We start from the raw sequence: 15,718 nt of genomic DNA, 5'->3' as shown, positions 1-15,718 counted from the left end.
CATTACACTGTGTGCAGAATTATTAGGCAAGTTGTATTTTAGAGGATTATTTTTATTATTGATCAACAACTATGTTCTCAATCAACCCAAAAGACTCATAAATATCCAAGCTTAATATTTTTGGAAGTTGGAGTGGGCTTTTTTTCGATTTGGCTATCTTAGGAGGATATCTGTTTGTGCAGGTAACTATTACTGTGCAGAATTATTAGGAAACTTAATAAAAACCAAATATAATCCCATCTCACTTGTTTATTTTCACCAGGTAAACCAATATCAGTGCACAAAATTTAGAAATAAACATTTCTGACATGCAAAAACAAAAAAATTAGTGATGAATATAGACACCTTTCTTTATGATGACACTCAACAGCCTTCCATCCATAGATTCTGTCAGTTGCTTGATCTGTTTTCAATCAACATTGCGCGCAGCAGCCACCACAGCCTCCCAGATACTGTTCCGAGAGGTGTACTGTTTTCCCTCCCTGTAGATCTCACATTTTATGATGGACCACAGGTTCTCTATGGGGTTCAGATCAGGTGAACAAGGAGGCCATGTCATTATTTTTTTTTCTTTTAGACCTTTACTGGCCAGCCACGCTGTGGAGTAGTTGGATGCATGTGATAGAGCATTGTCCTGCATGAAAATCATGTTTTTCTTGAACGATACCAACTTTTTCCTGTATCACTGCTTGAAGAAGTTGTCTTCCAAAAACTGGCAGTAGGTCTGGGAGTTGAGCTTCACTCCATCCTCAACCCGAAAAGGTCCCACAAGTTCATCTTTGATGATACCAGTGTTAGAACCTTGCTCTTAGGTTTTTTCTATTGCTGGTCACATGACCTTGTTGGCCTATTTAGTCCTGCTCCGCCCTTCTGGCTTTGCTGGACTTCATTGTATTACTACTCTTTAGCTAGCCTGTGCTCAGTATCTAACTCTGTTAGTTTGCTTGGTCTCCGGACCTCTGTGTTCTATATATTTTGTTTGTTCGTCTGTCTGCTACTATTTCTGTTAGGAGGTGTCCATTTTGCTCCCAGTCCCTAGTACTTGTAGGGATTCCTTCCCCACATCTATAGGTCTCCGTACAGACTAGCTGAGGACTTTAGCAGGTCTGATCGCAGGATCAGGTTCCCTGTTACATCGTAGGGATCAAGCTGAGTTCTATGGTAGGGACAGATCTCCTCTCTTTCCTTAGCTCTGGTAGCAGAATATAACAGTAAGTCCAGCCTGCAAATTCTCTAAGGAAAGATTTTTCTGTTCCATCATGGTGTCGGTTCTGGATTTGGCTAAACGCCTGCAGGGACTCTCTCTGGAGGTGGCCGAGCTCCGTCAGCACGTGAGTAACTGTCCTGGAGCACATTTCTTGGAGCCTAAGGTACGTTTGCCTGATTTATTTTTTGGTGAACACCAAGAATTTTTTTCATTTAAAAATGCTTGCTTATTGTATTTTCGTTTGAGACCCAGGTCCTCTGGGGATGAATCCCAGCGCATAGGGTTCATAATGTCACTTTTGCGCAAAGAGCCTCAGGAGTGGGCCTTTTCTTTGCAACCTAGTGATACATGCTTTAGATCAGTGGATAGTTTTTTTTCTGCTTTGGGGCTATTATATGATGATCCTGACCGTGTCTCATCTGCTGAGACTGAGTTGAGATGTTTGAGACAGGGATCAGGTAATGTGGAAAAATATTGTACTCATTTCCGTCGGTGGTCTACTCAAATAGGGTGGAACGATTCTGCTCTGAAGAGTCTGTTTCTTGCTGGGCTTAGTGAAAGGGTTAAAGACCTGCTAATTGCTTATCCCACACCTGAAGATTTGCAACAGGCTATGCAATTAGCTATACGGGTGGATAGGAGACTGCGTGCAAGGGTTAATGAGAGCAAATCCTCTGCTATGTCAGTTTCTGGTCATGAGAATGTGTGTACTGACAGTGGAGAGCCGATGGAGATTGGAGCGATGGCACCTCGCTCTCAAGAAAAGGACCGCAGATTTTCTGAAGGTTTGTGTTTCTATTGCGGAAATTCTGGTCATTTCATTAAAAGCTGTGTGCTTCGTATGAAGAAAGAAAAAAAAATGGTCAGTCATGCCCGTATTGCCTGTTTAAATTCCAAGGGTGTATTTTTAGCTGCTTCCACTATTGCTCAGGAAAAATTAATGGAATTTCGGGTGTTTGTCGATTGTGGGTCTACTCTGAATGTAATTGATGGGGGATTCTTGGAAAAACTCAATTTAAAACCCGAACCTTTGTCATCCCCCATTGCTGTGGTTTCTGTGGATGGCTCCCCTTTGAAGAATGTTACTCTCAAGGTCTGTGAATTTCCCCTCACTATTAATGGTGTTCACCATGAGAAATTGAATTTGGTAGTTTTGAATAACTTGCCTTCTCCGGTGGTGTTGGGATTGCCCTGGTTAAAATTGCGCAATCCTGTACTGGATTGGTCTACCAATGAAATTAAATCCTGGAGCCATAAATGTTATGACAAGTGTTGTAACGGGCGTATTGCAGCTGTGGATAGGGGGGAATTGCCTGTTCCTATTCAGGATTTTTGGAGAGTTTTTTCTGAGAAGGAATCGCAGGTTTTGCCTCCCCATAGAGACTATGATTGTACTATTGAATTTGTCCCTGGAGCGACTCTTCCTAAAAGTCGTTTATTTAACCTTACTATTCCTGAGAGAAAGGCTTTGGAGGAATACATACAGACAAGTTTGGCCGCCGGTCACATTAGGCCCTCTAAGTCTCCTGTGGCGGTTGGATTTTTTTTTTCTAAAAAAAAAGGACGGCGGTTTACGTCCTTGTCTGGATTTTCGTGAGATTAACAAAATTACTGTACGCAATCCTTACCCACTGCCATTGATTCCTGATCTGTTTAACCAGTTAGTGGGGGCCAAGTGGTTCTCTAAAATTGACCTTCGGGGGGCATACAATCTGTTGCGCATGAAGGAGGGTGACGAATGGAAGACTGCTTTTAACACTCCTGTGGGTCATTTTGAGAATTTGGTTATGCCTTTTGGTCTCACCAATGCTCCAGCATTTTTTCAGAATCTTATTAATGACATCCTTAGACCTTTGATCGGCAAAATGTGGTTGTGTATTTGGATGACATTTTGATTTATTCGCCGGATCTGGAATCTCATTGGCGGAGCGTACGTGAAGTATTACAGTTATTAATTGACAATTCGCTTTTTGCTAAGCTGGAGAAATGTGAGTTCGCTGTACAGAGAATTAGTTTTTTGGGCTACATTATCTCCAGCGAAGGTTTTGAGATGGACCCGGTGAAAGTTCAAGCTGTGCAGAAATGGCCTAGGCCTATTGGTTTGAAATCGATAGAGGTTTTTGGGTTTCGCCAATTATTATAGAAAATTCATTAAAAAATTTTCTATTATTGTCAAACCTCTGACCAATCTCACCAGGAAAGGTGCTGATGCGGTTCAGTGGATTGCTGAGGCCATTGAAGCTTTTGTGTATCTCAAGGAGAGGTTCACCTCTGCTCCCATCCTTATGCAGCCTGATGTGACTAAGCCGTTTTTGGTTGAGGTTGATGCTTCCTCTGTGGGGGTTGGCGCAGTATTGTCTCAGGATAACGGGGATGGAGTACATCCCTGTGCCTTTTTTTCAAAAAAATTTTCGGAGACTGAACTGAATTACAATATTGGTAATCGGGAATTATTGGCTATTAAACTCGCATTTGAACACTGGCGCCACCTCTTGGAAGGTGCTGAATTTCCCGTTCAGGTTTTTACGGATCATAAAAATCTGATATATCTTGATGCTGCCAAGTGCCTGAATGCCCGTCAGGCTAGGTGGGCACTGTTTTTCTCGCGGTTTAATTTTTCCGTTACTTACATCCCAGGTACTAAGAATGTTAAGGCGGATGCTTTGTCTCGCAGTTTTTCTCCCATAGTCGGTGCTGAGAAAGAGGAGAACATTTTACAAGAAGGTGTTGTGATAGCTGCTTTGGACTCCGTTCTGGAAGATGAGATTCTTAAAGCACAGGAGAATGCCCCATCTAACACTCCCCATTGGAGGTTGTTTGTGCCTAGGACCTTTAGGAGAGATTTGTTTGTTGAGTGTCACGAATCTCGGTTGGCAGGTCATCCCGGAATCTCTGAGACCAAGAGACTGGTGGGTCGCAGTTTTTGGTGGCCTGGATGGCAGAAGGAAGTCATTAAGTGGGTGCGTCAATGTACTATATGTGCTAGATCTAAGTCCTCACATACTCCTGCTGCGGGGTTACTTTGCCCTCTGGAGGTTCCCAGTGCTCCTTGGACACATTTGGCTATGGACTTTATAACTGACCTTCCCCCCTCTGAGGGTTTTACTGTCATCTGGGTGGTCGTGGACCGTTTTAGCAAGATGTGTCACTTGGTTCCCTTCGTCAAACTGCCCTGCGCTAAGACTCTCGCTAAGGCCTTTGTCAAGGAAATTGTCAGACTTCATGGCGTTCCTACTGACATTGTTTCTGATAGGGGACCTCAGTTCGTGGCTCGTTTTTGGCGCGCCTTTTGTGACAGGTTGGGAGTTCATTTGTCGTTCTCATCCGGATATCATCCTGAATCTAATGGCCAGACAGAAAGGAAAAACCAGGATGTTGAGCAGTTCTTGCGTTGTTTTGTGGCAGACAATCAAGAGGGGTGGTCTGAGTTTCTGCCACTTGCTGAATTTGCTCTGAACAATCATACATCTTCTTCTGCTGGTTGTTCGCCTTTTTTTTGTTGTTCTGGGAGACATCCGTCATTTGGGTCGTTCTCCAAGTTGGTATCTGCCGTGCCTGAGGAGGAGAATTTTTCCGGCAATTTGGAGAGAGTTTGGACGGATGTGCGTGGTAATCTTCAGGAGGCTAACAGAAAATCTAAAGACTACTTTGATAGGAAACGACAGGAGGTTTTGTTTGCTGTTGGTGACATGGTTTGGTTGTCCTCTAGGAATCTGCGATTGAGGATTCCTTCTAAGAAATTGGGTCCCAAGTTTGTAGGGCCCTTTAAGGTGCTTCAGGTTGTCAACCAATCTGCTGTTAGGTTGGAGGTTCCTACCTCCTGGAGAATTAATCCGGTGTTTCATGTCTCTCTGTTGAAAAAAGCTGTTGTGTCGGATTGTGACGCCTCTGCCTCTGTTCCTCCGGTGGTGGAGGACGGGGAATATGAAATTTCTCGCATCCTTAATTCTAGACGGTATAGAGGTAGTTTGCAGTATCTCGTGTCCTGGAAAGGTTTCGGACCTGAGGATAACTCATGGGTGAGGTCGGATGATGTTTCCGCGTCCAGACTTATCAGAGCGTTTCACAGGAGATTTCCTGATAAGCCTGGTCCTAGGGGATCCGGAGGATCCTCTTAGAAGGGGGGGTACTGTTAGAACCTTGCTCTTAGGTTTTTTCTATTGCTGGTCACATGACCTTGTTGGCCTATTTAGTCCTGCTCCGCCCTTCTGGCTTTGCTGGACTTCATTGTATTACTACTCTTTAGCTAGCCTGTGCTCAGTATCTAACTCTGTTAGTTTGCTTGGTCTCCGGACCTCTGTGTTCTATATATTTTGTTTGTTCGTCTGTCTGCTACTATTTCTGTTAGGAGGTGTCCATTTTGCTCCCAGTCCCTAGTACTTGTAGGGATTCCTTCCCCACATCTATAGGTCTCCGTACAGACTAGCTGAGGACTTTAGCAGGTCTGATCGCAGGATCAGGTTCCCTGTTACATCGTAGGGATCAAGCTGAGTTCTATGGTAGGGACAGATCTCCTCTCTTTCCTTAGCTCTGGTAGCAGAACATAACAACCAGCCCATACCAGTACCCCACCTCCACCTTGAGTCGGAGTGGAGCTCTCTGCCCTTTACTGATCCAGCCTCTGGCCCATCCATCTGGCCCATCAAGAGTCACTCTCATTTCATCAGTCCATAAAACCTTTGAAAAATCAGTCTTAAGATATTTATTGTCCCATTCTTGACGTTTTATCTTATGTTTCTTGTTCAAAGGTGGTCGTTTTTCAGCCTTCCTTACCTTGGCCATGTCCCTGAGTATCGCACACCTTGTGCTTTTTGATACTCCAGTTTACGTTGCAGCTCTGAAATATGGCAAAACTGGTGGCGAATGGCATCTTGGCAGCTTCACGCTTGATTTTCCTCAATTCATGGGCAGTTATTTTGTGCCTTTTTTGGCCAACACGCTTCTTGCGACCCTGTTGGCTATTTGCGATGAAACGCTTGATTGTTCGGTGATCACGCTTCAAAAGTTTGGAAATTTCAAGACTGGTGCATCCCTCTTCAAGACATCTCACAATTTTGGACTTTTCAGAGCCCGTCAAATCTCTCTTCTGACCCATTTTGCCAAAGGAAAGGAAGTTGCCTAATAATTAAGCACACCTTATATAGGGTATTGATGTCATTAGTCACAACCCCTCCTCATTACAGAGATGCACATCACCAGATTTACTTAATTGGTAGTTGGCTTTCAAGCCTATGCAGCTTGGAGTAGGACAACATGTATAAAAAGTGTCATGTGATCAAAATACTCATTTGCCTAATAATTCTGCACGCGGTGTATTTTAGGTAAAGTTTTTAATGAACAGAACTGATCATTTTGTTAATATAGACGTTGCTATAGATGAAAGCACTTATCAGTCATATTAGGCGTGTATACTAGCACAATTAAATGCATCCTCTAGTTATGACAAAACAACTTTTATATAAGAAGTAACCATAAAACACCAGTACAGTGCCCTCTAAGCACGGCACTGTATTGCTGCTTCATTAAAGGCATGATATCTCTTATATAACAGAGAGGCCATGTCTTCTTCTTCGCTTGGAATATCTGCTATGATCTAGTCAGATAGACAGAATTATTTTCAGTGCTTTACACTCAAGCTTTCCAAACCTACAGAAAGATAGCACGGAGCAGAATACATTATCACTTCGGTATGGTATGTTCAGTAAATGTGCCACTTACAGAACTGTACCGACTATGTTTATGTTACGTAACATTAATGTATGTCATTTTAAAATGTGCACTGAATCTTTCATGTGGGTTTTTTTCTGGTCAGAATACCTAAGCAGTTTCTACAGTTACCCTGTAATGTATGATCAATGATCATCAATCCTTGGCACTGCTTTAATGATGATACTAGTTTTTTTATGCTCGGTTAGAACCAGCCCATCCATGGATTACATGGTCGGCGATATTTTTGTACAGCATACCTGTAATACCACGTGTCTCCAGCAGGAGAAATTTATGACTGCCACAGAATTGTGAAGTCAAACCTGCAGCGACCAGCTGATTTCTCGCGAGGGTCGTTTTTATCTTCATGAGACAACTCGAAAAAACTGCACCAAAAACTGATGTGCATGTTGTGCAGATTTATTGTCCATTTTAAACAATTCTTACACCTCACTAGAATAGGTTTTTAAAAGTGTCTAGAAATAGGCACATGAATAAGAGGAGTCATAAAATGCGACAGATTTATTAATGATTTATGCCGTTATATTGGAGCTACATGTTGGTGCAAAGTGAGTCGGCCAAGAGGTGGCGTAAGGAAGAGAAGGGTCTAACATGGCCAGCAAAGTGTGTCAAATTTATTATACAGCATGGACCATTGTACTAAATTTGGTGTAGTTTCTGACTTTCTCATTTACTTTTATACTGCTTAAATTTAAAGTGAATCTGAAAGCAGATTAAAAAGTTATTCCCATCTTCTAGATTCATGGCATATCTACAAGAAGTATGATGGATGCAGGCCCCACCCTTCGGACCCGCAGCTAAGTCAAGATTGAGACCTGTTCATGAGCTTGCAGAACACTCTTGTAGCAATTTTCGGTGCTACTATAGAAATGGGAAGAGCCGAAGATGTGTTTCTTCTAAAAGTGGTATCTAGGGGTAATATTTCTCTTTGCGGAGAGTGATGTGTTAAGCACGTGAGGTGAGGAGACTTTTAAAGCCGCAATTCTCCTCTTGGAAATATGCAAAGGTGACACTAGAGTTCTAGCCCTCTTCCTCTCTGAAGAGACAATTTGCATATTTCCCAGAGGAGCACTGCGGCTTTAAAAGTTTCCTCACCTGACGTGCTTAACATGTCACTCTCCGCAAGGAGAAATATTACCCCTAGATACCGGTCTGACCTGACGTCTCTCATCCAGCCAAACCAGAACTCACACTTTGCAATGACGAGGGGCAGTACCATGAAACACCGTGTCTGCAAATTGAGATTCTGGTATTGGCTTTTATCCTAAGTCATGTGATAAGACTTGTTAAAGGGTCACTATTGACTTTTAGGATTGCTACTTCCTGTAGGTGGCACTAGAGTACTAGTCCTCTTCCTCTCTGAAGAGACAATTTGCATTTTTCTGGCACACGGCGGGTCTCATTCTCTAGATGACCTTGGTTTCCAAAAACTGGACAAGAATGGATTATATTTTTATGATATGCAAGATGGAAATAAACCTAGAAGACAGTATTAATTATTATTAGGTATTAATAAACTATGGAATTACAGTTGAGATTTAACATATTTGGATACATTCATACGTTTTCTTGGTATTCAATTATTTTGGGAACACTAGGATGCATGCCTTGCACCTTTACACTCCTTCCCTTTAGTGCTTTCTTGGCCGTAGACTCTACATTTAAAGTACAAGATCAAAGCACTTAAAATAAAAACCCAGAATCGACTCCTACGTCTGCAGATTAGAAAGTATGCTAGTACAATAAAGATGTCAATTGTGAGGACCAGCCCAGTGACCTGAAAACAAGTAGGGGATGTTTTTTTTGGAGATATTTCAAAGGAGCTTTCTTAAGACACTGGTCCACATGTCATCGCTAATGAAACTGAGCTTCTGAAAAGAAGGCACAGATTCATAGTAGGACGGTCCTCTCATTTCTAGAAGACTCATCCTTCACAAAGAGACAAAACGAGCAATGTTTCGCTAATTCCACACTGCATTTGTGAAAAAAGGTTCACACTTAAATTATGCTAATACTTGATCCTTTTCAAGGGGCTGATTAATGCTCCTTTACATTAATTTATAGTCATCCTGCAGTTCAGTTTAAGCATATTATCAATTCCTGGAACCTTGACGGAGTACAGAAAATGTGTAGCCTAAGCGATAAAAGTTTTCAGGAATCAATTAAACTAATGCAGTTGATAGGGTGATAAAGAGATTACTGTTTATTGGAATCCAGAAAACTACATGGCTATGTGTAAAGATAAAAAGTAAGACAAGGTTTATATGGAGGGGTTTGGGTATTTCCTATTGAGTTTTGGCTGGCATTGTTATAGGGACACTGTGTGGCTGGCATTATTATAGGATCATTGTGTGACTGGCAATGTTATAGGGCCACTGTGTGGCTGGCATTGTTAAAGGCATCAGTGTGTGACTGGCATTGTTATAGGGATCACTGTGCTGTTGACATTGTTATAGGGACACTGTGTGGCTGACATTGCTATAGAATCACTGTGGGGCTGGCACTGTTATACAGATCACAGTGTTTCTAGCATTGCTATAGGATCAGGATGGCTGACATTGATAGAGGTATCACAGTCTTTGACATTGTTTTAGGTTCACTGTGTGGATGGCTTTGTTAAAGGCATCATTGTTTGGTTGGCATTGTTGAAGGGATCAGTGCCAGCATTGTTATAAGATCAATGTGAAGCTGGCAATGATATAGTGATCACTGTGCGGCAGACTTTTGTTTTAGGATCACTGTATGTCTAGCATTGTTATAGGGTCACTGTGTTGTTGGCATTGTTATAGGGTCACTGTGTGTGTCTAGCATTGTTATAGGATCACTGTGTGGCTGACATTATTAAAGGTTCACTGTGCAGCTGGCATTGTTAGAGGGTCACTGGGTGGCTGGCCTTGTTATAGGGTCACTGTGTGGCTGGCATTGTTAAAGGGATCACAATGTGTCTAGCATTATTATAGGATCACTGTGTGGTTAACATTATTATAGGATCACTGTGTGGCTAGCATTATTATAGGATCACTGTGTGGCTGGCATTATTAAAGGTTCACTGTGCAGCTGGCATTATTAGAGGGTCACTGGGTGGCTGGCCTTGTTATAGGGTCACTGTGTGGCTGGCATTGTTATAGGGTCATTGTGTGACTGGCATTTTTATTGCATTCAGCAGAGACAGCTCCAGTAGTCTGCACTGGAACAAGAAGTGAGGACATCCCTTAGTTAGGTCCTCTGGCCGCTGAGACCTGTGATTAGCTACAGCAGTCAGGTAGCAGGAATGGCATGTGATCAATTCACAGGCACATATGATGGCTCATCATTCCAGTCATCTGACCTCTGCAGGTGAGCATGCCTAGCTGTATTATTTTCCAGGCTGAACAACTCCTTTAAGGAAGCAAAATTAATGCAGAAATGTTAGTGCTGTACCTAGTGCAGACCATGACCAGTGTTCTCTCTTGATGCTCTTTACATTCCGGTGTGATGTATTGCTATTTCAGGACGTGCATCAGGCATGACACAGTGTGTATATTTTTTCCAGATTGCTCCTTTAACTAGGTATTCCCACCTGAGAGATTTATGGCATATTCACAGAATGTACTTTAAATGTCTAGAGAAGAGGAGATGTGGCTGTGAGTAAAATGCTCAGCTATTTCTACAGTATAACTCTCATAGTCTACAATTTGGCCCCTCAACCAGAAGCGATGGAGCTCCCCTGCAAACAGTAATAATATCTAACCGAAATCTGATGTGTATATACAGAACCAGCTCTCATCGCCTCCACTATAATCTACTTCTGATTTACTACCCACTGTATGATGGAAATCATGGACCTCCTCTTGGGTCACTGAAGGTAAAGTATCATGGGCCTCCTCTTGGGTCACTGAAGGTAAAGTATCATGGGCCTCCTCTTGGGTCACTGAAGGTAAAATAATGTAGTAACGCAGCAGCTCAGCTTTGTAGCTAGGCCTCTGCTTTTAACCAAGATAGGAATATTATCTTTTCATATAGTATTTTTTTTTTAAGGACAGCTTCTAAATATTCACACCAGCCACTAAGTGATTGAAGGAGGTTATTTGATTACTATGGAAAAGTAATGTATCTAGAGTAAAAAAACAATTATTAATAGTCCGAGTATACTTGGATATAGACACTGTGCAGCAGGTCATGAATACATAGATGAATTTCTGGGTAACTGTATCCAAGATATACAATTTCAAATGTGCCAAAAGCCTGAGTTTTTACTGCATATTATTCATGTCCTCAGATCCGGAAAAATTATGCATAATCTGAAATATTTAGCATCTGCTCATTTTATTCCACCCAATGTTTTGTCTTACCTAAGGCAATTTGATGAAGGATTAAAAGTATGGAAGTAACAAAGAAAAAATAATTGGTATTCACAAGTGGATTTTCACAGAAAACAATGGCAGTAGGAAAATGTAGTAATAAATATACTTTAATCTAGCAGAGAGCTATTGATAGCCCACTGTGGACTGCAAAGCCGACATTCTAGGACAGAATTCTCACAGAACCTACACTGGTACTATGGAGCACTACATGAGCCTAATATTATACCCAGTGCAGGCCCCTATATAACTGAGTGGGAAGAAGGCCCATTGCTGACCACCTGTATTCATCATCTGGGTGGCATAGTTTAAAAAGGAGTTGTCACTTGCCATAAAGATGTCATTTTTGTTGGTCTAAATTCCTATGTTCTCCTGAATCTGGCATTATTTTTTAATTGTTCTTTTACCTCTCTATTCCTGACTCCTGAGATATGGCACCCATCTTTTCTGTATGTAAATCCAGTCTTGTTAGCCAAGGGGGTGTAATCCTCAAAAAGAGGCCCATAGGAAGAGTTCAGGACTACACCCCCTTGGCTAACAAGGTTAGATTTACAATTAGGGAAAGGGAAGGGCAATATCTCTACATTTAGACAAGGTAGGTATTAGATTTATGGTAAGTGATAGATCCTCTTTAAGGGACTCCCTTTCTGCCCTTTTCTCTCAGATCATACCAGTGTTAAAGGGAAGACAAACACTATGAACTTCGGCGCTGAATTTTAAAAATGGCATAAAAATGGGGAGCTCACTTTTTTGTTAGAACAACAAGACTAGTGAATAGAGAAAAGAAGAATACCAGAATTGTCAGTAGCAGCTTGGTGATTAGATCCAGACATCAACAGATTATTTTGTATATATCGACAATAGAGCCAATGTAAGAGTAACTCAATGGTGCAGTTTCACTTTTATAAGTTCTAAAATGTAATGAAAGTTGATCAACTAACTAGAACCTCCAGTTACTTCTATATTTTGGGTTTGTACATTGAGAGAGCCTTTCAGTGAAGCCCAGCCGGGCGGAGAAAGGGGCCGACCAGCAGACTCTTCTCCCTGCAAGGGTCTTCAACATTCAACGTTTTAGAGTAAAACACATTTCATGGCCTTATGGCCGTGGTTCATATAGATTAGGATAGCTTGCGTCTGCGGACTGGTTACCTTTAAGATGATGACAGATACACGAGAAAAGACTCAAGAATACAAGGAACAATATCTGGAAAGAAGAAGTGTATCATCGTGTTACTATGTATCAGGGACACACCCCCTGACACTTCTCCATTTATATAAATATCTCTAAATTATCAAGAGCCAACTGAAGTAACGTTTCAGAAAACATTCATGAGAATTTTTGAAAATGGAACACAAAAAATGATGATTTTATAGCCTTTTTAATAAAGAGTATTCCTTATGCAGTGGACTTGTAAGTGGTCAAAAATCACTTAAAAAGCATTTTAATTTTTCCTGGCCTGTAGTATATCTCATTGGAAAATCAATGGAAAGTCTGAACCAAATGATGATGGGTTCTGCTGATAAAACAGTATGTATGATGTATCCCTAGCAAATATCTTATATAGTAACACTGGAAATACCATAAGATGTGCCCCGCGATAGCACAAATTGGGCCGCAGTTGCATCTGGCGGTACAGTACAGTACAGCAGAGGAATAATAGCAGTAAACACTCTTATCACAAAGTCAAAATGATGAATGACACAAGCCCTTACAACCAATATAAATCACCCAAGTGCGATCTATAGCTGTGAACTGAATTAATAAGAGTGCTGACCTTTCCCTCTCCACACTCCCTGCAAAACTCTATCATGTTGAAATGAGAGTCTTATTGATTTTTTGGGGGATCGTCCAGATGTATTGTTATGACCCATCTACATCACATCTATAGTTTTGATTACTTAAAAATAGTAAAGTAGCAGGTGTCTTAACCTGAGACGGGGCCACTGCCTTTTACAAATGCTCCTCTCCTCATCAGATCAGTAAAACTACCGGTGACAATTCTCCCTCTGTGTGACGGAGCTGCAATATCCTCACGCCATGGTCACGCCAGTGTCTATACTGTGTACAGCCAAGGACACCATAGCTATCATATCATTATATCTTATATATGTGCTGTTTAATTTTCCCAGGCAGTCTAGTCTAGCTGATGAAGCTTAACACTTCCCTGCAGGATGTAACAGAGGAATCTATCCACGACACATGGAGGTTAGGGACACTACACATGGTCTACATCTGGTACACATTCACTGCTTATACACAGTATGACTGAATGACACCTATGATTGGTGTCGCATTCTTATTCTTACAGTCCCTAGATATATTCCAGGAATTGAATACATTCCCTTTCATAAAAAATAATGGAAGGTACTGTTATATTTGTAACATTTTAGAAAATGAGTCAGATTAAGCCCACAACCAAAATATGGTCGGTCTCCACTCTTATGTTTTCAGATCAAGGTGAATGGAGAGTAATACTATCATTATTTACATAATAAAAATAATAATACAAATAATAATAAAACACAAAGTGGCAAATAATAGCCCTAAGCAGTGGTTACATAGTATGGTGAGCAAATAACAGTAGCAACTTGTCTATAGAGTAGCAGGAACCATCAAGGTCAAGAGGAACTTGCGGGGAGGAATACTAAATGAGGCAGAGGTGACAGGTGCCTGTAAATGGTAGGGCACCTGGGGCAAATATTTTGAAAAGTACTTGATATATCTAAACCTTTTTATATCTGGACAAAATTGGAAAATATTCTAATAGGTGCACATCGAAGCAGTCCAGGATAATAATAATAATAATAATACGTTACAGAAATCGGCAGGCACAACAGTTCTACTGCTGCCTACTTTATCACAGGAAGCAGCCCATAATACAGACCATTCTGGAGACATATTATGCATGCAGCCATTAGTAGTCAAAATGATTTGTAATATGAACGTAATAATAAAAGATAATGCATGCGGGGAATCACATGAAAGTCTAGAAGCCATATATTCTGTAGATGAAGAATGCAACACACTTTCTTTTTAATAGTTGCGTATTATATGGGATGAAGCTCGGTGACAGCAAGAAACCACAGGAAGTGTTATCAAATCAACATTTCCTTATATAATAACAAATGACATGTTCGTCCTTTTTTGCATGAGCTTCATCGCCTTGCTCCCTTTACCAGCTTAATGGGACCGCATTTCCTTGTGCCATCACACACTGCTCTCCTCCAGCAGATCTGTCATCTACTGGGAGAACTTTCCATAGCCTTCAGCCTTCCTTAAAGGCATCTTTCTGCTTAAGCAACAGGTACATAGTCATACCCAAGAGCTTTCCAAAATGATTACTGCTTCACCTAAATCATCCCTTCATTCTACTGATAGGTGCTTAATTCTTGATACTATCACATATAGGGAATTCCAATTTTGTCATAGAGCTAAGTGGTACAGCCCAGGCATAAATAAAATGAAATAGTGCCAGCCATCATGAATACTTAAATGCCCAGCTTTACCCTTAGGCAAAGTAAAAAATAGAGCTGTTTACATCATATAGGATTTTCCCAACCAACAGGTTCAGATTACAATCAGCAATGAATCCCCCTTATTATCTAACTTCTAGAACCAAATGCAAAGACCAACCAGGCACAGATTCAGCAATAATAGTCAATGTACAGCCTGGAAATGGATTAGTTTGTAGGGAAACAGTTAAATACACAAGTGCAAAATGACAGCATGCATGTAAATACATAGTCTGTGCAGAAGTCTGGGGGAGATGGTCCCCATGCCGGCCCCTCTATTGGGAAGCCCACCAGCAGATGAAGGCAGCCTTACCTGGGTGGCAGGGAGCCTTGTCTACAAATTAGAGCCTTGATTTTGCAGGATACGTCAGGAAGCTTTATTCTGCCAGTCTTCCAGATGAGCAGAGCAGAGATGAAGCTGTGACTCTCTGCTGCTATTAGGAGACGATGTGCTTGTCTTTTGCTAACCTGCTGTTTCAATGCTTCACGGGTCTCCGTTGGCATGCTGACATACAGCCAACCAGCCACCAGGGGGCCACACAGGCTAGTGCACACTGCTGCAAGCCCGCTGTGTTATATGTGTATGTACACACCATGCAGCCAGTGCTAATGCACCTATTAATAATGGACTATGTGTATAAAAATATATAGATCTATAGATAGACAAAAAAGATATATAGCTGTCTGTAAGCGCTAAGATGTATGCAAACATTAAATATATGAAATTTAGACTACATTACTCCTATATAGAATATACTTATCAAAATGAAGGTACTTAGCACACAAATTGGACAAATCATGTGAGTCCACCAGGCAGTCTCTCTTTGGTAGGACCCTTAGGGCTTGTTCACACTCCCTTTTTTCTCATACGAGTGCTGTCATCGATTTTCTCGGATCGCACATGTACCTATGATATTTTATAGGGCTGTGC

The 15,718-nt window shown here is 41.4% G+C and overlaps 1 protein-coding gene across 4 annotated transcripts in view; it reads right to left on the bottom strand.

Annotated features, from left to right (window-relative positions):
* The window catches only part of RAP1GAP2 (RAP1 GTPase activating protein 2), a 1,112,678-nt gene extending 1,097,379 nt beyond the window's left edge, over window positions 1–15,299 (bottom strand). For all 4 annotated transcript variants that reach the window (XR_012298693.1, XM_073667801.1, XM_073667807.1 and 1 more), the window contains exon 1: window positions 15,101–15,299. Coding sequence is in view for 3 of the 4 variants with exons in the window: in XM_073667801.1 (XP_073523902.1) it covers window positions 15,101–15,291 (191 nt within the window). In the remaining variant the exon portion in view is untranslated. The remainder of the gene's footprint in view (window positions 1–15,100) is intronic.
* Window positions 15,300–15,718: the final 419 nt, after the last annotated feature.

This window comes from Phyllobates terribilis, unplaced genomic scaffold (genome assembly GCF_046119375.1).
Source record: "Phyllobates terribilis strain yellow unplaced genomic scaffold, ASM4611937v1 Scaffold_2__4_contigs__length_985480577, whole genome shotgun sequence".
NCBI classification, from domain to species: domain Eukaryota; kingdom Metazoa; phylum Chordata; class Amphibia; order Anura; family Dendrobatidae; genus Phyllobates; species Phyllobates terribilis.
This window is presented reverse-complemented; position numbering and strand designations above follow the sequence as displayed.